At 32.8% G+C, this 26,542-nt stretch overlaps 1 protein-coding gene across 4 annotated transcripts in view; it reads left to right on the top strand.

Moving 5' to 3' along the window:
• MIPOL1 (mirror-image polydactyly 1) overlaps nucleotides 1–26,542 on the top strand; it is a 251,386-nt gene that overhangs the window by 112,879 nt on the left and 111,965 nt on the right. For all 4 annotated transcript variants that reach the window (XM_031453612.2, XM_031453615.2, XM_031453613.2 and 1 more), the window contains one exon: nucleotides 6,768–6,875. In XM_031453612.2, coding sequence (XP_031309472.1) covers nucleotides 6,768–6,875 — 108 coding nt within the window. The remainder of the gene's footprint in view (nucleotides 1–6,767; nucleotides 6,876–26,542) is intronic.

The following is a 26,542-nucleotide window of genomic DNA, read 5'->3' on the forward strand; positions in this document are numbered from 1 at the left end:
TACATAATTCACATTGACACCAAAGTTTAGTTTCTGTTTTGACTGGAAGAGCCTGGTATTATTTTTTTGTCTGCAAAGGAAAGAGTTGTATAGCATCCAAGTGGGAAGATGTTTGATTGTAATGCAATCAACATGATTTGTGACTGAAAGAAGATTGTACAGGAGGAGAAACAGCAGCTGTTAAAAACCTAGACAATATTAGAGAACTTTTTGTTAAAAACTAAAGACATGTTAATCTTTCAGAAAGTAAACATAAAGTAAAACAATCATAACAGTACACTGTCTGCTTGATACAGTTCTTCAGTTTTCACAATATGAATAAGAAGAAATTACTGGTGAAACCTTATAATAAATATGGGTCAAATTCATTTAAAAATTTTCCATATGTTTTAAATGTTTAGTTCACCCGTATTGTAGAATTAGTTTTGTTTGTTTTCAGAAGCGAATTTAATTCTTTTCTTCTTATTAGTGACCTTATAGAGCATAGAATCATGACCCCTGTGATATTTCCACCCTGCTACAACAACTATCCATCTTTTTCATCTATATACCCCACTCGTTTACTCCTCATATATTTTGCAGGAAATCACAGTTAATACATTTTTTATCTATAAGTTTTTTTGTATATCTCTAAAAGATGTGGACTGTTGTTTAAAACATGACTACAGTGCTATTCTCACATCCAACATATTAACAATTCTTTAATATTATGAAGTAGCCAGTTAGTTTTCAAATTCCAGTGATCTAATAAATATCCTAACTCTTCCTCTTTGTTTTGAATCTGTATCTAAATAAGAATCACACATTGCAAATGATTGAATTGATGCTTAAGACTCTTTTTAAAATTTATAGATTCACTTCTGTCTCTTTTTTCCCTTGGAATTTGTTTTTTAAAGAAACTGAGTCCATTTTCTGTAGCATTTCCCAGTTTATTCATTGCATCTCTGTAGTATAATTTAATACGTTCCTGTCTTCTCTCTTCTACTGTAAGTGTGGTGATTTGCCCAGAGGCTTGGCCAGATTTAGATTAGTTTTTATTAGCATGACTATTATACAGGTAGTTTTTGTTGATTCATCTGGAAACATATCAATTTGTGAAAGAACTATGTTGTTAACAGATCTCATTGCCTAGATGTCTTATCATATTGATAACTGTTGCTCAAATTGTCTTATCTTTAGGTTGTAGAGGAGTTTTTCAATTTGGTTCATGAGTCCTTTCTGAGTGTCTTTGGTATTTCTTCAGTTTTGGTAGTTAGTATAAAACTTCTGTCAGAAATATATGTTCTTGGATCAGATTGTACATTTCTTGTCCTAGACTTGGGAGTCAGCCATATATCCAGGGAGTCCTTTATTTTTAGTAAGAAATGCTACTTGGAACCCACAGTCTGGACATGAGGGGTATTCATTGCCACTGAGTCTGTTTTTGCTTCTAGCCTTTTTCAGTGGGCAAAACTAGGAAATACACAAACACACAGACTTTTTTAAAATAAAACTTTGTATCTCCATACTGATACTTCCAATTCAAAATTTTAACTAAAGGGTTTTTTTAGGTAACTTATTTTTCATCTGTGTCTTTTTCTCATGGTGAGAATCTTAGTTCTCAAGAATAGTGTAACAATATACAGATAGCATTTACTTACATTTAATTTGAATATTTAAAAATTTTAAAGTATAAAAGATATTTAAAGAAAAACTCCTAGGTCTTAATTCATGCATTAGAATTTTTAAGAACATTAGTGTTTGACAGAATATGAACAGGGAAGATACTGTGTTATTAATTGTGTCAATTCAAAATGAAGCTGTCTAAAATCATAGAAGAAATTATATATTATTTGATTTACAGGCACACTTCTTCCCTAGCATTTGTCTTTTTTCTTTTCATTCATTAAATTAGGTAGGTTCATTAAACATTTGGAAGTGTGGCACTTTGGGACACTTTGCCACATTGAGTGGTCCCTGGACCTTATGTTCTTTCCCTCTTGTACTGCACGGCCTTGGAGACTGAGCCTGAGTATGCAATGTGGATAAATGTCCTTAGCACAAAAATAACTTCATTAAGCTATATTTATCTCTTTGGTTACACAATTTCATATAAAAGTTAGCCTTTGAGTACCTTTCTCCCACTCCCCCTCTTTTCAGAAAGAGTGAAAGGAAGAGAAAATCTATGAGGATTAAAAAAATAAGAAGAAATCAAAAAAAAAAAAAAAAAGAAACCTGGAGAATTACAAACATACAAATTAACTAAGGGTGTAAGACCAGATCTAGCTCCCATAGGCTAGGAACTTGAATTTTATTGCCCTTACAGGGACTGATGATAGGACCATTTGAGGTATGAACGGAGTGGAGACCCTTGCGTGTATATCCAGAACCACAGAAAGATCACCTCTTTAGTGTAAGGGAATCTAGGAAAAAATAGACAACTCCCTGGTTCAGGAAAGGGGTAAGGAATTTTGTCTTTGGGCATAACTGAGCAAAGGGAGAAATATTATCTTGAGAAATAGAAGAGCTTGACACTAAATGAAATAATCATGGTGAGAATCCACAAACTAAGACATTAACATAAAAATCTGTCCTAGATGGATAAAAACTTTGGGTCACCCCACAGAAGCAAAAGCAAAACCAGTCTGGTAATTCTTCCACACACAGGTTAATACAAAACTTATACCAAAAAAGGATTCTCCACCTTTCTACATACCACATAAGAAAACACTCCACTGTGAGACACAGTTTAAAAAGGCCATCAACAATTTGAGATAATAAGAATATATGAAAGACTGTAAAATATGTTTTGAAACAGAAATCATTAAGACATATAAAAAAGAGCACTATAAAAATATGGACAGAGTTGAAAAATACAAGGAAACATCTAGAAGTGAAAACTGTAGCTGTTGAAATTAAAAGGTAGGTGAACAGAGGAAGGGTGTAGATACAGCTGATGGTAGAATCAGGAATCTCAGTTTACTAATGACAGATGCTCAGAATTCACACACATAGAAATTGAAAATACAAAACAGATTACAAGATATATAAAAAAATGAATAGATCCAATATATGACTAATAAGAGTTTCAAAATGGGAACTAGGTAACATTTCAAGATATAATAGCTGTGAATTTTCCAGGTTTGAGAAGCACGGAAAATATCTAGAAGGTTGAAATAAATCTACCCCTTGATATACTGTAGAATTGAAGAACTCCAAAGGTAAACTATAGAAGATTTTAAAGCAACTATTGAGAAAAGACAAACCTACAAAAGAATGATTATTAGACAAGTGGCTTCACATCAGCAACAGTAGGTCCAGACTGCGATGGAATAGTATCTTCAAAGTGCTGAAGATAAAACTTTTATAACAGTTATATCTAGTAAAGAGTATAAGAACAAAAGGATCACATTTTCAGGCAGACTATCTCACTAAAAGATCTTTTAAATGCTGTATCTCTGAAAATAGGTAATGAACTCAGGAGGAAAGCTAAGATGAGGACTTCTACAAATTCTTACAAAAACAGAGAATTTTATATAAACTGTTTCCAAAAATAAAATGAGAACACTCTGTTTTTTGAGGTTAATCCAGCCTTGATAGCAACTGGAAGGATAGCCCAAAAAAGGAAGAATATAGGTCAGTCTCACTTAGAAACATACCAATAATCTGATATATAAAGTCTGATATATAAAATCTGATATATAATAATCTGATACATAAAGATCTCAGGGCTCTTCTGATCTCATCTTCAATGCTTACTTCATTTCTGCTACACTCTTCTTCCTGTTAATATTAAAAAATGCCAGACAAGCTCCTCCCTCAGAGCCTTTGCAGTTTTTCCTTCTGCTTGAACCACTCCTTCCAAAGATCTAAAGACTTACTGCTTTATCTTCTTAGTGTCTTTATTCAGGTATCTTTTTCTCAGTTTAAAATTTCTCCTATTTAAAGTTACAAAAGAGTTCCTAACCTACTCTTTTTACAATCCCTATATTTCTAATCTTTTTCTTCATAACATTTTCACCTATCATAACTGTGTATTTCATTTATTTATTTTATTATCTCTTTTCCCAACTAGAATATGAGTTCCATGGAGGCTGGGATTTTTAACTATTTTGTTAAATGCTGTATCTCCCACCATTTATAATTACGCCTAGTACAGAGTAAGTGCTTAATAAATATTGGTTGAATGAAAATACACTTCAAAATAGGGGTTCATTGAGGAAGAAAACAATGGCAGTGAGATCAGAGAAGAAGAAATTTGTTATAAAGTTTTAATATTTTATATTTTAAAAATCTGAGTTATAGCAAATTTCTTTTCATTTGGTAAATATTAGTGATCCGTACGGTAGTTTCTGTTATATTATTTCCTGTCTCATTCAGTATGTTTTAAATGACAATTGAATTTTAAAATTTACAAATAAACATGTATAAAGACTAAATTGGTGACAATGTCAAGAAAATTTGAGATGTAAATTAATGGGTAGGATTTTTATCTACTTTATAAATATATGAAATCATAAAATGAAAGTAAATACAGTGTAGCACTTGATAATGAAAAAACAGTTGTATCTCATTGGTTCAAAATAAATTCCAAAATTAAAGAGTATGGTTAAAAAAACCAATACAAATTACAAGAAATTATATATAAATATGCAATTTGGGGAATACATTAGGCTTTCCAAGTATAACATTAAATGAAGAAATAATATAGGACTGAATAAATCCAAAGAAATCTTAAATGTAGTTAAATATAAATCACAAGCATGTATTTGACAAGAGTATTTACATATGGTTTTATTCAATTCAGAGTTATTTTTGGCTCACCACAGCTTGATTCTCAGGTCAGTGTTAATTTAGACCCCATGAAGAAATGAAAATAAACTCAACATTTATTCCTTGAGCAAGAGTGAATGAATTTTTGTGTGTGTATTATGTAGAAAGAAACAAGTTGTAAACGGACTATATACTTCAATTTTTAAGTGATTAAAAAAAGAAAGAAACAAGTTTCTATCCTTGGATCATTTCTAATTTACTTGGGGACTCAAAAATAGATGGTCAGACAGCTTGTGACCAATTTCACTTTCTCTAGATAGACCCCTGATGTTTCTACCTTCAATCCTTTTCTCCTGTATTCTTCTTTTTCCTCTTTCAGCTTGTAAAATCATGTACGAAAAATTAGCCCAGCTTGGATGGTATCTTCTCCATGAAACATTTTTACCTCTATAGCCAAAATTACCTATCTCATCTTTGTGACTTTGTAGGTCATATTTAGTCATTCCATTTTAATACTTAATCATTTGTATTAAAATTAATTGAAAATGTAGAGGATGATTCTGGTAGAGAATATTTCTACTAGATTGTGATGCTTACGTATATGTCTTACTCATTTTCATGCCCCATGATTTTTGTCTTCACCAAACACATTTATATTTTTATTGCATTTGTGACCAAATATTTTAATTGTTACAAGCTAAACGGGGACAAATAGAGTTTAATATGTAAATCATTTGTCCTTCAATGAAATCCAAATGATGCCATCTCACAAAGGTTTCACTCATGTAATTTTTAAAAATGTCATAGGTACACAAACATCATTATATAATTTAAGTTAATATCAGGAGTTTGGCAAGTCTTTTTCTTGTAAAAGAATTTGTACATTACTCAAGGTTGGGAAATACTGATACAGGCTGCAGAATAATACAGAGGTCATTGGCAGAAATCAACATTAGAGTAGTAAGGAATGCCAACTTGGATATGACTGCCTCTTGATTGTATCATAATAATGATCTTTAATTCATTATGAAAACTAACCATTTGTCAAGTAATCTAGAACTAATTTTGTCTAGATCTTGAATCAATATGTGTACTTACTGGTTGTTACTTAAATATCCTTATTTAACAATAGATGAATTAAGGAATGATGTTTAATTTTTCCTGAACAATGGGTTTATTACTTTATTCTTTTGCAAATCACCCTTATCTTCATGTGGTTGATATGCAGCCACATGTACAATTATTGTGTACAATGTTTTATATATTCATATTAAGATCTTATATTCAAATGGCATATTTCAATTTTTTTTCAACATAGATACTTCTGCTAGCCCATTTATGCTTTTATTTATCATTTCTTTTTTATTTATATTTTCATATATTACTGGTAGCTCAAAATGTCATTCCACATGTTTGTTGTCACTTATTTTACTTAAAAGTGAGGTTTAACAAAACAGAAACTAAAAAAACACTTATTTCCTTAGTTGTTTCCAAGTCTTATAGCACTCTGTGGCTATTACTTTTTTCTCTACTCAACTGCTTCGAAAATCTGGAAAATCTCACATACATACATTTTATGATAATTTTAATTTTAAAAAATTAATTAAAAAATTTATCACAGAATATCATATTGTGGTTTATTTAGAACCGATTGTGATTTTTAGAAGTATGCTTTTATTCAGCCAGCAGATACATAATGAAAACCAATTGCTTAATAAAAAAAATAATTTTAAATGTAGTTTGATCTTAATTTTTTTAAAAAAGAAGTATTTTTCTCATTTATGTTAGTACTTAGATTAATAAAAGTCAAACTGAAAATTGCAATTGGATTTGCCAGAGTAGTAAAAACAGTATTATTTTGCTCATATTTAACATCATTTTTGGCTTACTGTTCTTCTTGCAGAGGCTACCTTGTCTTTTAGAGAATACAGTGGTATTATTTACATTCATTCATGTGGCTCTGTGAAAAAAATGCTAGAACTCCTTTACTTAATGGGATTCTTCCCCTGTGGCAGTGCAAACGGCTAGAGCAGGAGCTTCATCATCTGAAAGAGCAGAACCAGACTTCAGCAAACAACATGAGACATCTGACTGCTGAAAACAATCAAGAACGTGCTCTGAAGGTAAATCTCCATTCCTTCTTGCAGGCAAATTAAGGTTGTAAGCCCTTGGTGCCAGCTTTCTGTGCTAGCATATATCAGTTGTGTACATTTCAGCAGAAGTGAGCTGTGGTGTTTGCCAACAACCCCTTCTTTAAACACAGATACAGCACCCTTCTGTTATGGTATTATTTTATTTCGTGTATGTGTACATGAAAACAACATATTTTCTGAATTTCAAGTAGTAGTATATTAATAACTTTTGGTTCATGTTCATTCTGTTTCTGCTTCCAAAATATATTGCTACTTTTTGTAGTTAATAAAAAAGTGGCCACACTGAGAGAAAACAAATTAAATAATGAGCTTTTTCTTTGCATCAATATGAAATACAGTAATTTTCTAAATAACTTATAATATTAGTAACCTATAGAACTGATACTCCTTGAAAGATAGTGACTATATATGGGACTTGAAAGAGTACTTAAAATGTTACTTATAACAAAAAAAGAAAGAAAGAAAGAAAGAAAATATATTCTACTGGAACTTGAAACAAGTGAAGTGTACATTTCATAATAAGTTCTGTCTTATTTTGATATATAGATCCAGTAATCATGAAAAAGGACATTATTTCAATTCTACTAATTATCTTTTTTTTCTTAAGATACTTTCCATTCCCTTTTATTATCTTTGCCCCAGTTCCTGGCATAGTGCCTGTGACATAATAGTGGTCCCTACCCTCAAGGTGCTTACCCCCAAGGAATTTATAATCATTTATTAAAAATTATTCTTATCTTTCAGGGACTTTATTATTTATTTTGTGCTTTTACTATTGCATTTCTTGTCCTTAAGTTGCCATATAAGTTATGAATAAGAAGTTTATTACCAAGCTATCTGGTGAACAAACTATCTCCTTTCTGAGCAGTAGCTTATCTTTTACAATCCATTTACAAGTATCAATTTTTTATTTGTTAACTGATGTTAATATTTAGTATCTAAATGAGCTTTAGGAAGAATTTTACAAGTCACTATCTCTAGGAGCTTACAGTCTGCCAAAAATATTTCTAGTATTTTAACATGAATCTTACTAGCGTTAATATAATTAATAGAGTAAATAAATAAATTTGAATAGGGTGACAGCTGAAAGATTTATGTTTTATTTCATTGTATTATGCTGTAATTTCTAAAGGAAATAGTCCTAGGGATAGATTTGGAAAAAATCTTTTAAAAAAGTTAATGGTCATACATTACATAGACCTTTCCAAAGTGATGACTATGCTGAATACACAATTATCACACAGGGATATACTTTTTAATAATCTAATGCTATTTGAATAATAATGCCTTTGCTTATTCTAATAACCAGAAAATTCTTTTTTTTTTTCCAAGATATACACAACCCACTGTTAACAGCAGCAGTATTGATCTTTCAATGAAATCTAAGATTTTTAATGTAAGCATTGGTTAAAGGATGAGACAGATTTGTGGGCCAAATGAAAGCACACATTTTGGGCTTGTATTGTTTGTTTTATGAGGGGGAAGTAATTAGGTTTCTTGGTTGCTATCCACTTGGAGGAGGTACTGGGGATTGAACCCCGGGCTCTGAGCATGCGCTCTGCCACTTGAGCTATACTCTTCCCCTTCATTCTAAATTATTTTTTATGGTAGAGCATAAAATTTGACTTTTGGTGATCATTTATATGTATTATTTTTGAAGTAGCATGGAATATATACTAACTAAATTTGCTAACTTGACACTATTTCCCTCCTTTTATATTTGCAATTTTCCCTAATAAATAGAACATATGGATACATATAGGATGATGGGCTAAATTTATACTGACTAATCTATACCCTGAGAGTTACTTAAATTAAAAAGATACTCTCATTTAAAATAAAATTTATCCACGTTAAGTAATTTGTTTCTTGAAGACTACAATTTTGAACATTTAATGGTTTTTTAAAAATTTAGATTAGCCATAAATATGCAGGCATTAGACTTAATAAGAAATTTCATATAAACTGCCTTTTTTTCCTCTTTCATTTTCTTTATTTACTTTCCTTGTCACACATTTTTAACTTCTTACAATTGAACTTCTCCACTGTAATTCCATTGAAAGACATTCTTTCTTAAATTATAAGTGACCTCTAATGGTTAAATCTGTGAAAATTATCATTCCATATCCTGTCAATATGCCAGTCAGCCTAACTGGAACACATTTAGATCTTGCCCCTGACCTCATGAAATACTTTCCTGTACTTTTTTGTTTCTATGTCATCATTTTCCTTTTCTTTGATTGTTATTCTTTAGCTGGTGCCTCTTTTTATATCTATTCCTAAAGAATGTTCCCCTAGCTTATGTGATTAGCCCCTTTTTCTTCTTTCTAAGAAAACTCCAAACTATTATTTTAGAGCAGCTTTAGGTTCATAGCAAAATTGAGTGGAAAGTACAGAGTTCCCTCATATCCCGTGCTCCATACATTCACCTGCCCTCAGCATCCAGCACAAGAGTGATTCATTTGTTACAATCCATGAACCTACATCAGAGTAACCGAAAGTCCACAGTTCACATTGGGGTTCGATCTTAGTGTTGTACATTTGGATTTTGAGAAATATAAATGACAAGTATCTGCCATTGTACTATCATACAGAAGAGTTTCACTCTAAAAATCCTCTGTTTTACCTATTTATTCCTCCTTCCCTTGCAACGCCTGCCAGCCATTAACCTTTTTACTGTGTCCATAGTTTTGTCTTTTCATTTAGTAGAATGTCATGTAGTTGGAATCATATGGTATGTAGTCTTTTCAGATTGGCTTCTTTCATTTAATGATATGCATTTAAAGTTGATCAATGTCTTTTGATGTCTTTATAACTCATTTCTTTTTAGTATTGAATAATATTCCATTGTCTGAATGTACCACAGTATATTTGTTCACCCACCTACTGAAGGACATCTTGGTTGCTTCCAAATTTTGGCAATTATAAATGAAGCTGCTATAAGCATCCATGTGCAGGTTTCTGTGTGGACATAAGTTTTTCAACTCATTTGGGTCATTACCAAGAACTACAATTGCTGGATCTTATGCCAGGAGTCTGTTTAGTTTTGTAAGAAATGCCAAACTGTCTTCCAAAGTGGATGTACCATTTTGCATTCCCGCTAGTAATGAATGACTGTTTCTGTTACTCCATATTCTTGCCAGCATTTGATATTTTATTTATTGTAGACTTCTCTCTTCTCATTTTATCCATTCGTACGACATCATCTATCATTTATGTTGTAAAGAATGCTTTGTCTGCCCTTCCATTGGGATATCTTACTGTCCTTAACCCCAACAAATTTGAAACCAGATCCCTAATTTGACTTCCTAAACCCTCTCTTCAATTTCGAAGAATTCAGGACCTGAGTCAAATAATATTGACTGTATAACTTAACATTTATTCTCAGTTATGTTCTCCTTTGTTTGTCTTTACAACTTTATAGAAGCAGGAAAAGTTAAGTACTTTTTGAGCCCTTCTTTTTGCCAGTGAGACATAAGAGGACGTCTATAGCAGGGATGGGTGGAGTGTCTCTGGGAAAGTTTTTTTTCCTGACGTAATGACAAATGCAGCAGACACCAGTCCTTCCCTCCTTATTACCTTGAACACTTACTTGCTGTCTGGAACTGCAGCAGCAGTTTTGTACCTATGAAGCAAACGCCAAGAGAAGCTGACCTTAAACATCATTGAGCCCTTCAGCCAGTGAGCCACTTTGAGAACATTAAACACCTATACCCTCACTTGTTTTTCTGCTGACAGAATGCCCTATATTCTAAATCATTCTTAATAGTTTTCTATCATTACTTCCAAATTGATCAGTTAACGTCTGTAATTAATGATACTGCCACAGTCCTAGACATGTAGGCTAATAGACCTGACATAATCTTCGTGTCCTTTCAACCTCTCACCTACTGGAGCACAATTGAGCATCCAGTTGTGTCAGTTCTGCAACAGTGATTTCTTTCCTCTTTTTCTCTCATTTGTATTATCATGCCTCTACTCTGTCTCAAGTTCATGACCTAGATGATAATAGTACCCTCCCAAGTAATCTTTTTCTCCTCAGTTTCTCACCTTTCTAATCCATTGTTACACTTCCATTAGCTATCATTCTAAAATGCAGGTGACAGTTTTCTACCAAAAAACCTTTGGTCTTACAATTTCAGCAGTGTAAGAAAATAGAGATGTCCTGAATAACTGTCCTGATAAAAACAAGAGAAAAGGATGGCTGTATTTTAATAATAGGAAGGAAGATAAGGAATCTGAAAAGGCCTAAAACAAAGTGGAAATAGGAAAAACAAAAACAAAAAACCATGGGAAATAAGTGCTTGCATGAAGCCATCTTCCACCCCAAGTACATTTGTCAAATGTTGGTGAATTTCAGCTTCCATTTTAATGGCTACAAGGGTAAGACAGATAGGAGACAGAGCCCAGAGCCTGTTTAAGCCACAATGTAGTGGGAGATCTTCTCCTGAAGCTGATATCCTAGGTGGCTGCAGCATTAGTGTTTAGGTGAACAAGGGTCAAGCCCTTCGTACAAAATACAGGCGAGGGAACTTGGCTTTCTTGAGTGTGAAGTTGGGGGGAAAGTCTCTGAAAATTCATCACCCGCAGCCCGCTTTCAGGCAGGTTTAGAACCACACCGGTTACCTGAATTCTTGCTGTCTGTGCTTCTAAAAGCTGAGGATTTAATCTGAGGTGATTCTAAGCTGGAGGGACCCATGAACAACAGACCAAGCAAATTACCTTCACAATAGGCCTCTAATAACTCCAAGAGATAAAGTTTCAAACACCTTGAGCTATCAAAAAAGTGCATGAGAAAAATGCACTTCTAGTGTATGTAAAATCATAAGGCAGCAGAATCATACACTTCAACAAATAGTTCAGATATTCTATTTTGGACCCCAGAACATGACATGTGCTTAATTAATGTCTTAAAAAAGAGATGCTAGAAAGTAAGAGCAAAGAAAATGACTAAAAATTATCAAGTAGACTTGGGAAAAAATAGATGGAACTTAAGAGAAATTTTTTTTAAATATTAAAGTTAAACAGCAAATAGAGTAAACAGCAGATTACACAGAGTTTAAGACACTGTTAGTGAACTGGAAGATAGATATAAAGCAAGTATGGAAATGGAAGCCAGAAAGACAAAGAAATGAAAAATACAAGAGATGTTAAAAGGCACAAAGATAGAGTGAAAAGATCTAAAATAAGTCTATTTGGTGTTTGAGAGGAGATAATATGGGAAATGGGGAAAGGGAAAACAGATACAAAGAAATAATGACTGGAAATCTTCTAGGGTTGTCAAATGACACAAACCTAAGATCTAGTAATACCAAATAAATTCCAAGTATGATAAATTAGAAGAAACTGCAGGACACCAAAGTTGAAGAAAAGCTCTTAAAAACAACTGTTAGAAAAAACATATTTACAGAGGCACAACAATTAGACTCACTGACTTCCCAATGGTAATAATGGAATAATATCTTAAATACACTGAAAGCAACAAGGAGGCTAATTCCTCAAATATGTAGAGAGAAAATAACTGTCAAGAGCAACAGTACAATAATGATTAGATAAATCGAAAACTTCAGTTGCATTCTATTGTCTTTGGAATATAATCCAAACCCCCTAAATATGGAGTTTAGGACTCCACACAGGTAGCACAGTAGTTTTGGCCTGCTTTTTCTTTTCTTTCTTTCTTTTCTTTTCTTTTTTTTTTTTAGGTGGGGGGATATAGTCTTCTTAAACCCCAACCATCCCCCACTACTTAGTTTCCTAAATGTGTTGTGTTCTTTCATTTCTTATGATATTCTGTTATGACTTTGTTTTGTTTCTATCTCTAATATTAGTTGATTGCTTAACATGCCATCTTCTCTATATCAAAAACTTCTTGAACATAAGGGATCATAACTTTTTCATGTTGCTATTCTCTTGGAATTTAGCATATTGTTGAACTCAAATCAAACAGTAATTTTTTAAGTCCAAAATCAGTTTTAATCTATCCTAGTTGGAGTCAGCAAATTTATTGATATCTACAAAGTTCAAGAAATAGAGGACATGGAATTATTCTGGTTTAATATTGTCTTCATAATCACTAACTGTGTCCAACTAAAGCTCTGTAGAAGGATCTCTATTTTGTACTAAAGTTTCTTTGCTCATGAATTGAACAGTGCAGTACCAGAATTTCTCATTTTTTACTATTGGCTTAAAAATATTGATGAAAGAGATTTTTGTTTATTCATTTTGCCCTTTGCTGTTTAGAGTTTACTGCTGGATAAGAGACTCTCGTTTAAGAGACTGAGTAAATAGCAAGCACTATTCATTGCACTTGATAGTAAATAATAGTGTACTGTCTTATGATGAAATTCTGTGTCAAGATGAATTAATTACTAGTCTTTATCCTATGTCAGCCATATTAATATACTGTCTTTGATATGCCCAGATGATACCACCCTCCTTATGTCATTAGGGTATGGTTTTGGATTGTTTTTCTGGTATATAACTCTAGTATTAGATTTTTAATTTTAAAATGTTGAACTTCCTAACATTTACTAACTGTGGAGCATTGAGAAAGTTGGGTAGCTTCTCTGAGTATTGGCTCCCAATTTGTATGATAATGAGAGAGAGAGAGTGTGTTACAGTTGATAAAATGTGTGGGCAATCTATGACACTCATTCGTGTTCCATATGGTATGGTGGTAGAAAGAACATTAGTGTAAGTGCCAGACGCCTCTTTTCTTGTCCTTGCTCTGCCACAAACAGACTATGTGGTCTTTGTCAACCATTTTATTTTTTCAAAATGAGGAGACTGAATATCATTCAAAGCCATTTAAACTAGAAAGTGTGATTTTTAAAATTTGTAGTGTTATAGTTTTACTCATTTTTTAAACAATATATATATATGATATGATCTGAATTCAGGCCCATATAGATTCTGAATTAAGAGAAAAGCAGTCAATTTCAAGCCAGTATGCTTATAGGTTGGATGACCACATAAATATTTATATTTAAACTAAGACTTTTTAAGAACAAAAGGTACGTGATTAATAATTACACCAGGACAATGGGGTTGTGGCTACAAAGGGATGGCACAGTGGATCCTTGTGGTGATGAAACAGCTCTTTATCTTCATTGTGGTGGTGGTTTCATCGGTCGACATGTGATAGCATTATATAGATCTGCATACATAGACACACACAAGTACATGTAAGGCTAGTGAAGTCTGAATAGCTCCGTGTATTGTGTCACAGTTTCCTGATTTAGATATTGTATTGCAATTATGCAGGATGTCAGCCATGGGGAGAGGTCAAATAGAGGGTGCATAGGACCTTCCTATATGTCTTTTTAACTGCTGTGAGTTTATAATTATTTCAAAATAAAAAGTTATTTTTAAGAAATGAGTCACTAAGTTCAGTCCACAGTCAAGGGGAGGGATTACACAAGGGTGTGAATACCAGGAGGCCAGGACTGTTGGGGCCATGTTAGGCTGCCTATCAACCTGAATGTATATGAACACCTCAGTTAACTATTCCAAAAACCAGACTCACAGTCTTACCCCCAAAACTTGTTCATTCTGAGACTCTACCTGAAAATAACATCTCTGTCCTATCAGTAGCTTAGTTCAGATCCTTGAAGTTAGCCTTGACTCCTTTCTTTCTCTCACATCCCATGTCCTATTTAAACAAATTCTCTTGGCCCTCCTTTTTGTGCATATCAAGAATTCACCTATCTCTCATCACTTCCACTACCACTTCTGTCTTTCAAGCTGCCATCATTTTTCCCTGAATTATTACAAAAGCCTCCTAGTGGTCTCTTGTTTCTATCCTTGCCTTCCCCTGTTCCTAACACATCCTCCAGAATGATCCCATTAAAATATACATTACATTACATTACATTACTCTTCTGATAAGAACCTCACTGTGGCCTGCCGTTTCACTCAGAGGATAAACCTACGAGACCTCTTGATCTAACCCTTCTGTTTACTCCTTGGCATCGTGCTTCACTTTAGTCATGCTCCTCTCTCGCTGTTTCTCAAACACACCAGGCATGCTTGCATCTAGAGGCCTTTGTACTTCCTGTTCTGACTTCCGAGGATCACTCTTCCCCCAAATATTCACACAGCCCATTTTCTTATCTCCTTCGAGTCTATTCAAATGCCACCTCCTCAGTGAGGCCATCCCTGATTAACCTATCGTAAGTCTCAACCCACACCTTTACAAGCGTCTCGATCCCCTTCCCTGCTTTTTCTCCAAAATATGTATCATCTAAGAAAGTACAGTTGACTCTTGAACAACATGGGTTGGGCCTGTGCAGGTCCACTTACATGCAGGTCTTTTTCAGTAAATCTGTGCTGTGGTACTACGTGATCCACGATTGGCTGACCCTGTGGATGCAGAATCACACATACAGAGGGCCCACTGTAAAGTGATACGTGGAGTGTCAGTTGTGTGAAGGGTGGGCTCTCCTAAACCCCTGCATTCAAGGGTCACCTGTGTATGTTTTACTTATTTACTATATTTATTGTCTCTTTTTCTGATAGGAATAAGTGCTCTATGAGGTCAGGGATTTTTGTTTACTTTGTATACCTCTGTATCTACTGATGATATTAAAAATATTTGACAATCAGTAAGTTACAGACATGACTAATCATAACAGATGCCAGATGTTAACAATTTATATAGCTATACTTCTGCTTATCAGCTAAAGCTAGCTCTAGCTGTATCTCCTATAAATACACGTAGCAGCTATTGAATAAATATCTTTTGAGTGAGTTAATACCATATATGCAATTTAGTATCCTTCTTTCCCTGCTTAGTACTTCATAAGCATCCTTCAGTACATTAACTCTATAAATATTACTTTAATATATTACATAATTTGCAGTGCACAAATGTACCATAATTTTCTTAAATCTTTTCTTAATGTTGAGTATTTAGGTTGCTTGCAGTTTTACATTCTTAAAAATCCTTCTGTGAAAAAATTTCTATGTAACTATTTAACCATATTTAGCAAAGAAAAACTTGATAATTTTTCAAATTTTTATTTTTAATAAATACATATTTTTAGAAATAAATGATTCTATAAGGGTTGTAATAAAAATATTTCAGTTGACTTCTTCATCTTACCTCTTCTGATTTCTGCTCCAGAGAAGAAATCACTTTCAACCCTTTTAACATTTTATTCTGTATCCACTCTATATTTCTAAATGAAAAGCTTATATATACTATTTCTTGAAATTTCACTTTTAGTTATTATTGACTTCCTACTATGAAGATGAGAGTTTAGCTTTCTTATCTTTTTCTTAGATCAATGTTTAGCATTTGCATTATTATTATAATATTCGTAGGTGACCATGTAGTGAAGTCAACAAGCATATGTTGTTTTATTGTGCTTTGCTTTACTGCATTTTGCATTTTTTTTTTTTTTTTTAGCAAATTGAAGGTTGTGTCAATCCTGTGTTGTCAGATGATGGTAACATTTTTAGCAATAAAGTATTTTTTAATTAAAGTATGTACTTTGTTTTTTTAGACATAATTTTATTACACACTTAATAGACTACAGCATAATGTAAACGTAACTTTTATATGCACTGGGAAACCAAAAAATTGATGTGACTTGTTTTATTGTAATATTCGCTTTATTGTGGTGGTCTGGAACTGAACCCACATTATCTCTGAGGTATGCTTATATTATTAAGCAGTAAAAAGGAACAGCTTATTGATATATACAGCAACTTGGAAGGGTCTCAAGGGCATTATGCTAAATGAGAAAAGTCAATCTCAAAGTGTTATAATTATATGATCCTACTTATGTAACAGTCCCAAAGTGGCAAAGTCATTGTGATAGAAAACAGATAAGTGGTTTCTAGGAGTTAGGTTGGGGAGCAGGGTATTATTCTTAAAAGGTAACAATTTCTTTCTAGTGATAATAGTTCTGATTTATAATATTGAAATGTCATAGAATTATATGCCAAAAAAGTAATGGAGGGAAGATGTAAAAAGAGATGAAATTCATATACAGTTTATATCCAGCTTAATAGAATTGTACCAATGTCAGTTTCCTGGTTTTGATAATATACTATGGTACATATATGATATTTTTGGGAGAAGTTGGATGAAGTCTACACAGGAATTCTCTGTACTCTTTGCAAATTTTTGTGGATCTTGAATTATTTAAAATTAAGGTATTATTTAAAAATTTTACATGTTCACCAAAGCCAGTAAAAAAAGTGCTAAAATATATAAAGAAAATTTTAACAATCCTCTCTTACAGTTTTCGAACTGCCAAATTAACCTTGACTAGGCATTACAATAGATATTCTATTTTATCTGTCTTTTACCTAATTTCAGTGGGAATGAATTCTGTGTTACACCAATTAATTTTGAAAGTTACCATGGGATTTTATATTTCCCTTCATAATATAAAGTCTCATTGGATAGTTTTAGTACATGCATTTTGGTACATCTGTCTATAATTTTATAGGTTAACAAACTGAGGAACATGTGTTAACTAACTTGACCAGTGTTATAAGTAGTAATTACTGGTAGACCTCAGATCTAAACCAAGGCAGTGGGTCTCCGAAGTTCACACTCGCCAATGTAAATGAAAATTAACTAGTTTTTCTTTATTTTTTCCTGCATCCTGCAAGATTTGTTTTTTTTTTTTTTTGTATCTGAAGTATTTCTCTAATTAATAGTGTTCATATGTTCAAGGGAGGTGTGTATGTGAATATAAGTAAATAGATATATTTCTTCATGTTTTTTCCACATTTTTTCTATTGAAGTATATAGTCAGTTTACAGTGTTACGTTAATTTCTGGTGTACAGCTAATTGCCTTTTCAGTTGTTTCAATATGTTTATCTAGTTTTTCTGTTTCTTAGGTCATCGTTCATCTTTTTTTTTTACTAGCTTGTTTCTATTTTTATTCTTTGTATGATCCAGAGTAGTTTAGAGAATATAATTTAAATTTCTATATAAAATGTATTAATGTTTTCCTTCTCACCATGTAAATAATCCACTTTAAAAGGTTTTGTTAATTAAATAAATAAATTAGTCTCTGTTCACAGAGCATAAGGCTCAATATATATTCAGTTGAACTCAATTCTCACATTATTCAAACACCTTTATTTAAGCTCCCATTATAATTGCATTTTTATAATTTTGTCATATTTGGAATTTCTTGCTTTATACATTTGTCTGTTCCATTCTTTGTTATATAGATGTTTATGACTATTGTATCTTCTAGGCTATACACATACATATCCTCATTGTATAATATTCCTCTTCAGACTGCTTACAGCTTCATACCCTTACGTCTGCTTTTCCTGACATATGTATTAACGCTGCTGTCTTGGTTCATTCAGACTGCTGTAACAAAATATCACAGACTGCATGCCTTATAAATAGCAGAAATTTATTTCTCACAGGTCTGGAGTCTGGAAAGTCCCAGATGAAGGCACCAGTATGGTAATGATCTTGTAAGGGCCCTCTCCCTGATCCATAGCCAGCGCCTTCTCACTGGGTCATCACATGCTAGAAGAGACAGGGGATCTCTATGGAGTCTCTTTTATAAGAACATCAGTATCACAAAGCCTCCAGCTTCATGACCTAATAGGCACCTCCCATCCCAGAGGCCATACTTCCCAATACCTTCTTTGGGGTAGGACTACAACATAGCAATTTTGGAGTAACACAAACATTTAGACTGCTTTTTCTTTCTTTTTTTTTTCTTCCTTTGTTTTGTTTTTACATTTACCTAGTATAATGGTGCTGTTCACCAGTAATTTTGCTACTCAGAGTTTATTCATCCTTCACTTGATTTTTATAACCCTTGTTCTCCCATAAGAAGCCAACTTTCCTTCATCCTCAGATGTGGTTTGGTTGGAGGTGGTACCATGGTGGCCACAGGTCTGACAGATCAGAATGTCAAGAATGTCAGATTCCCTTGGCCACAGCAATTGCTTCAGAAACAGACACATGTACCACCTGAAGCCAATGAGTCCAGACCTTTTTTCTCTATATTGTTAAGAATTTGAACAAAAGTAGAGTAACTTAACCAAATGTGTCATAGAGATCTTTCTGCATCTATAAATACGGATCTACATCATCCCTTTGCTGGCTCTGTAGGTCCCTGTGCTTGATACTTAACATGTAATTTTCTCAGTCTTCTATTTTAGAACATTTTGATGCCAGCTGTTCAATATCATAAGCAAAATTTTGATAAATACTCTTGTGTGTACACCTCTCTGTTAGGGCATAAGTGACCACACAGTGGGAAGTACAGTGGCAGGAAATCAGTTGAGAATAGAGAGAATGATACCAGATGTTGTGCAGGTTGTAGTTCATATCATTGAAGTGTATGAGGGTATTGAGAGGTCAGATTTAGAATAAAAGAAAACAATAGTGAATTCCAGCATTTCACTATTGGTGCACAAAAATAAGCAGTTCACAAAGAAGGCTGAAAAGAAATAGTCAGAAAGATAGGAGAATTACCAAGAGATTGTGTTTTCATAAATTCAGACTAGAATAAAATGCTGTGATGGGAACAGTTCGCTGTGTTGAATGCTACCAAGAAGTAAAACCACAAGTACCCATTTGATCTGGCAGTTAGAAAGGTGATAGTAGCTTTGTTGTTGCCATTTAACAGTGGTTTCAGTGGTAGCCTTGAATCTAGTAAATTGCAGAGTAAATGGAAAGTTTAAAAGTGAAAAAAAGGTTGATTATTCTTTGAGGAACTTATTTATTAAGTAAATATGCAAGGGTTAGAGTGTAATGCGAGTGTAACCTGGAGGAAGACTTCAGGAATAGAGAGAATAATAGCAAACATACCTCAATCATTCTCTTTTTATAAGAAATCTAACATGTGCCTGTGTAACACAAAGCTAGCTAGGAACAACCTGTATGGTCTGGGTCAAAAAGTTGGTAGGCCAAATAATAATTTAATAATTTTGAATTGGGAAATTGAGAGGGAATGAGCCAATCAGCTTTTGAATGCTGAGTGCAGTGATCCCAAGGTAGGCTTAGGGCATGGTAGACGACTGTAGGCTGTGTGCATTCTTAAGTTACAAAGCAGCCATTTGGAAAAGTTGGAGCCAATATATTAAAAAACACAAAATTCTGAACAAGAGAGATGGAGAGAGATTCTATCCTGGTTCCTAACAGCAGTCTGTCCCCATGCCAGGCATTGTTTTCCACACAATACATTTTTTCTCTGTTTATAACAAGCAAGACTCTCAGCTAGGCCAGGTTTACTGTCTTTGCATACCAAGTGGGGAATTGCTATGACAGCATTCATTATAGGCTCTCTGAAATGAACAGTTACACCGAAGGGTGGCTCTGTGTATTAGTGCACCAGGTATAGCCAAATCATCAAAGCCAGTGTGAGTTCATCAAGTACATCAAGACACAATAAAACTGATGAGATTCAGATGAAACAGCTGTGAACTATGACCTTTTACACAGAAGGAACACGGAATTACTGTGGGAAACTTCTGTGGAGATTATCAGTGGCAAACCACAAATGTAATACTTGTGAGTACTTAAATCTAATTGCTCTTTAACATTGGTTCCTAATTTTTCTAATTTTGACTTTCATAGGACTATTTTAGGAATTTGAGACATTATTTTGATAAATAATGATAGAAATATAAAATTACACTGCATGCTTCCCTACTGTCTTACACATTTTGTAATATGCTAAAAAAAATAATCAAAATGAATACTTGAACTAAGACATACACTTTCAACAGGAGACTGAATTCTAAGCGCACCAGGCAGATTCCTCACTATGAACTGGCTTTAGGTAGATCCTGGAGTCTTTATCCAGTCTTGTATCACCTAGTCTTTGGACCTAGTAACTCCTCTGACTGAACTGCCTTACATCACCTACTGTCCTACTTCCTTTGCCCAGCTAATACCTACTCAACCTGTATTCAGTTTGGCCGCAGTCCTCTTGTCTCGGGCCAAAGTGGAGAGGGATTTGAGTAGTAAAATGAAATTGTTTCAATAACAAAATGAGTACTGATCTGAAAAGAAATGGAATATTCTCAGCACTCCCAGGACTTCCTCCCAGGCCTTTCCTAAATCTGCCCACATCAACAGTCCTACTTTCCCCCTTGTCTTTTGCTCTCACCTCATTATCTCCTCTCTCTTTCCCTGACCTATTTGGTTTTTGATCTTACAGTGGCCTACAAGAAGAAGAGCAGATGTCTTTGGTACATGGTTGGAAACAGAACCCTGGGAACCTTTAAAAACAATAAAGGTCCACTTCATTGGTTGTTAGGTAACGAGCATGGGTTAATGGTTCTTAGCAGAGGCATGCATCAGAATCATGAAAAGAACATTTACGAAACAGTAACTCTGGGCCTGACCTAAAGCATACTGAATTGAAATATCTTACACTGAATTTGAAAAGTTACCGACAGACTTGGTGTTTGGAAGTAAAATAGAGACAGTATATTTCTCAACCTTCTTTTAGACCGATGGGTTTTTTGTTTCTGAAAATAATAACATTTGTTTTCTACCAGTTGTGCCTTTCAATTTTAGTTTTGTTTAATTGTCTAATTGATTTCAGTTTGGGGCTGATATAAGTATTTTTGTGGCATTTTCAGTTTTATGTCTTTTTTAAAGTGCTTTCTTGGTATTTTAGGGGTAAGGTGGATGAGGCTACATAGATTTGCTGCCCAAATGAAAATTTTCTCTTTCATTTTTAGCATTTCCAGCAACCAAATTCTACATAAGGTTGTACCTCATAGTGATTTGTGATAAATAACATATTAAATTCTCTTGTTAATTGCAGTGTAGTAATACTGTGAAAAGTGTAGTGCAAAATCCAGATGGTTATTTAAAACACTATGAAATTTAATTTGGTAGATTTTTAAAAGTTACATTTCTGAACTAAAAATGTATGTAAAAAGCCTTCTGATTATCAAATACAATTAATTTACTTTGACTACTAAGTAAAAATGTCTCTGGGACATGATAGAAAGCAGTTAAGTCCTTCATTAGATTATGTAAAATTCTCAGTAAAAGTAACTGCATTTAACAGTGTAGTTTTCTGTACCAAGCAGATCCTTATTGTAGTAGCATATTTGACTTCAGTGGTTTTTAGACACATAGTTTTTAGTAATGCATCTACAGACCTTTGGCATGTACACTTGTTAAGAAAAAACTAACATTCACAAATTGACATAGCTATATTATGTCTTCTATATCAAAATGACTTTATTGTGTTGTTCAGTGTTGGTTACTTTTTCTGTTATGTTGATGCATTAAAACAGATATTAAATTTTATCATTAATTCAGCGCCTGGTCTCTCATCAAATCCCCTTAATTACAAATTGACTCCAAGGATTAGACAGCATGGATTTTAATTTTAACTGAAACAAAAAAAGGCATCTTGAAAAATCACTCTTGCCTAGTGACTCATAGACACATTTAAAAAGATCCTATAATTTATTGCTCAATATTTAAAGTTCACAGCAATACAAAATGTACCACCAACACTTTATTCTCTTATGTTTACATCAAATATATATTTAAAAATATATTTCATAATCTTAAAAAAAAACTCTTCAGTATTTTTAGATAACTAGCAGCCTCAGTTTTGATAACTTGTAACCCTTTCTTTAGAAACTGTTAACTTTGAATCTTGCACAACCATAACTGTATCTGCATGACATTTATATTATCATGTATCTGCTTTCTTAAGTAATTTCACAAAGTCATACAGTGTAGTTTTATATATTCCATTGAAGTCTCTTCTATATAATCCAATATTCTGTTTATGGTATTGTTTATAGTTTATGACTATTTTGTTAAATCTTCACTTCCTTTTGATACTTGCTATTTTAAATCCAGAATCATTTTTGTGCATTTTCCTCTGAAGATACACAAACTTTTCTGTCCTTCTTTCTAAAAGTGTCGATTTTAAAACTGAATTCTATTACATAATTACTTATTTTAAATAGTAGAATGACTACTCATTTTTACTAGAATAAGAAGATAATGAAATTAAGTTATGATCACAGTGATCAAAAAGTACATTTGTCCCCTGTATTTTTGCTCCATTGTATAGTGATCAGCTTTTAACTCAGAGTTGCCTCTTAAAAAATTCACTTATTATTCTGAATAGTTTCTGGAATCTAACTTGTGTTAATAGTCACTTATTTTGATTTTTATATAGATCTATAAGTTTTTAGGTTATCATTTACATTTAGAAAGACCAAGAAATAATTACTAATAAACTCTAAGTATTAAGGTAAACCATTTTTTAAAAAATAAATTCAGTTGTGTCAGTTACCATCACCTTTTCAGAGGTTATAAAATATAAGTGATTGTGTTGTTTCCAATTAAGTGGATATTGTATATCATATTTTTGTAAATTTGATTTTTAAAAGCCCCATTGGGGGCTTTTGCACTGTTGCTGTTGAACTGGATTTTTATATGCTGAAAGATATTTAGCGTCTAAATGAGCTCCACTCATCATGGCAGAGGAAAAAATAAATTGCCTAGAAACGGATTGTTTACGTAATATTAGATGGTAATATAAACCAACAAAAGCAAGGAAATTAACTTCTAAGGCTGACACACTGCCCTTTCCTTGCTCTTTTGTGCCTGTAGGTATCATACATGTGTTTTAATACCAAAGTACAGTAGACTCGGTTAAGAACTGTCAAACGTAATTCTAAATTTCTTTACTTTGTTGGTGTATGTCACAACTTAAAATTATTATTTTGTTTCTTCTTGCTATCTAATGTCCTTCACATGTGAGATGAAGCAGTGCATGGGTGGATCTGAACAAGACGGGAAAGTTTATTTGCTTTTCTCTCATTTACAGTTGATTGCCTCTGGTTAGCCAGTATCATGCACCTCTGATATTAGTTCTTTAAATTTTGAGAAAATATAATTCAAGAGAAAAATTATTAAATATTTGAAGAAAGTTTTGAAAAAAATGTAAATACTGATATAAAATGTTATTCAGTCTTAATTTTTATTCTTGTTGATTACTTGTTTTAATCTTTTCTTGTCATCTTGAAAGGCAGATATCTCTCTTTATTAAAAAAAACTTAGGGCAGTGAGACACCACTGGTGTTTTATTATGAATAATCAAATATACAAGTATGATTTCACAGAGCAGTTCTTAGATGAATTGCACAAAGAAATTATATGTGAAATTCTGACGGTAGGACTAAACCTCTCTAAATAACCTCCAAGATTTGAGTACTGATAGAAACTCGGCCATTCTTTTAACAGCACTTGTTTCCTGATGAGTATGGTAAAATGTGAATAATTCATTCACTTGGTTTTTATATTCAGTAGTTAGATAGTAGTTCATCAATTGTTAATGAGTCTTATCCTTATTTTGGGGGGCTGTTTTATACAATTATGAGGGAGCTGTTTTATACTAAATGATATTTCAGTATTAGAAAATTGATTTCATGTATGAATATGAGTTCCTTGTTTGTAGCAGTTTGGAAATTATTTTGCTTTCTACTTTTCTTGGGAACAATTTCTACCCCTATTTAGATATCCATTAAGACAGTTTTTAAAAAGAGAATTAAATACTTTAAAGCTTTGAATTTTTCTTAGTCTAAATCTTTCCTCGCATGGTACCCAAGGTACTTGAGTACTTTTTTTTTTAAGATTCTTACTTATTTCTGATTTGTGTGTTAAACCTTACAGAAAGTCAGATACTTTCTGTAAAAATTATACAACAGAACATACTATCTAAATGTGGTCAAAGAAAAGATTTTGCTCTCCAAAACTGAAGTAGTGTAAAACATGGTGAAAGAGAAGGGGTGTAAAGTTGGGGATGATAGTAATTCTTTACAAAATTCTACTTTTATTTTATGCAGTTAATATTTAATTGGCTACATTTTAAAGTAGTGAAAAAATGATCTATTTGCTAGAGATTTGCAAAACAATACTTTAAGCTCTTACTTATTTTGAGGTGTTGAAAGGTGAAACATTTGACATTTTCTTTTCTGGCATTGCTTTAAAAAACAGAGGGCGGGAAAGAGGCGTTGCCACATCAGAGTTAAGGGTGTTTGTGGTTGTCCGTGACAGCAGCTCTAGTTTTAAAACACCTGTGTTTACTTTCCAGCTTTTCAGAATCTGCCTGAAAGTGGCCTAAGAATGGCACAGGCCTTCTTGATGGCTGGGGGTTTTTATAATACAGAGAAAGAACTAAATTCTATACTTTGGTTTTCTGTTGCAAGCATTTACTTCTCTTGTTTTATACATTTTATCTCTTCCTATACTTAACGTGTGCATCAGATAATGCATGATTTATATAATCTATAGATTATAATATAACAAAGCCATTTGTTTTTGTAGCTATGTTTTGCTTTTTATTCACTGATCAGAAAAAGCTGGTGAAAAACTGTTAAGTATGTTCCACAGATGTATTTTCATTCAGAATTTTAAAATTTCCTGAAAAAATGAAAGTAAAAATTCAGTACCTTTTTGAAGAGAAGTGAATGTTGCCTAACGTGCATTACATTATTTTACTAATTTATTATCTTTAATGATTTGGATATAAGTTGATGTTTCAACTTACCTATCATTACTTATCTGGTCATTGTATCCAATTTAAGAACATGTACCTTTTAAATAATTATTTTGTACATTTCTTATTTTATAGCATTCACATAACACCGACATATTGTATAGACTATTATTCTCAAAATTGAGGTATGCCTAGCTATGACAGTTTAGTTTAACAAAATTTAGTTTTTACCAATTTCATTTTTAGCATTTTTTTTTGCTTTCAGACCTCTTAATTACAGAAGTCAGGTGTCATATACACTATGGTGCATTCCTGTTATATTCAAATTCTTAATTATAGTAGCAAGACATTTCAATGAGATTACAGTTATGTCAAGCCTGGTTGATGTGTAAAAGGAATAATTCTGCCTTTTAATGAGAGATTAGTGTTCTTTATTTCTCCATATGACTAGTTTTTAACATTTTATGTATTTAATCTCTTTTGAGAAGCCAATGCCAGTTTTGAATCTCTTCCCTAGAAAAACACACATGCACAGAAATTTGCATATAGTTTCAAGGAATTTATTCCCTTCCCAGGTCCATTTTGTGCCCCAGGTTAAGAACTCTATTCTAGGTCTTATTTTCTTTAAACAATTGTTAATTCTTTGAATAGTAGTTTAGACAGTTGTTAACCTAGTATGTCACAGAGAATCACTCAGTCAAATAAAGTATTAAGAGCAAATTAGTACAAATCACCATGTTAGGAACTGAAAAACAAAGCAGTAATTGATTTTACCAGCTTTAAATATAAATAGTCTTTTAACAATGTACTTCAAATCCTATAATGGCTACTTATTATGTCAGTGTCCTAATCCCAGTAGATTTGAAGTAAAAATGATAATTCCCTCATTTTTCTAGAAGCAATTAACAATATACCTGTTATATTATTGAAAGGTAAAGTCAGCTAATATTATTACATTAAAGTTGCAAAAAATGATATTCTGCTTCAAAAACTGAATCATTTTGCTGTAGGCATCCATCTAGGTGGATAATGCTCAGCTGCAGATAGTATCCTAAAGGAATGATATATAGTAATAATGTGTATCACCTGCAAGATAATGAAAATTTAAGGAAAATAACTAATAATTGAGTTGTTAAAAAAAAAGTAAAGAA

Source organism: Camelus dromedarius, chromosome 5 (genome assembly GCF_036321535.1).
Source record: "Camelus dromedarius isolate mCamDro1 chromosome 5, mCamDro1.pat, whole genome shotgun sequence".
NCBI lineage: Eukaryota > Metazoa > Chordata > Mammalia > Artiodactyla > Camelidae > Camelus > Camelus dromedarius.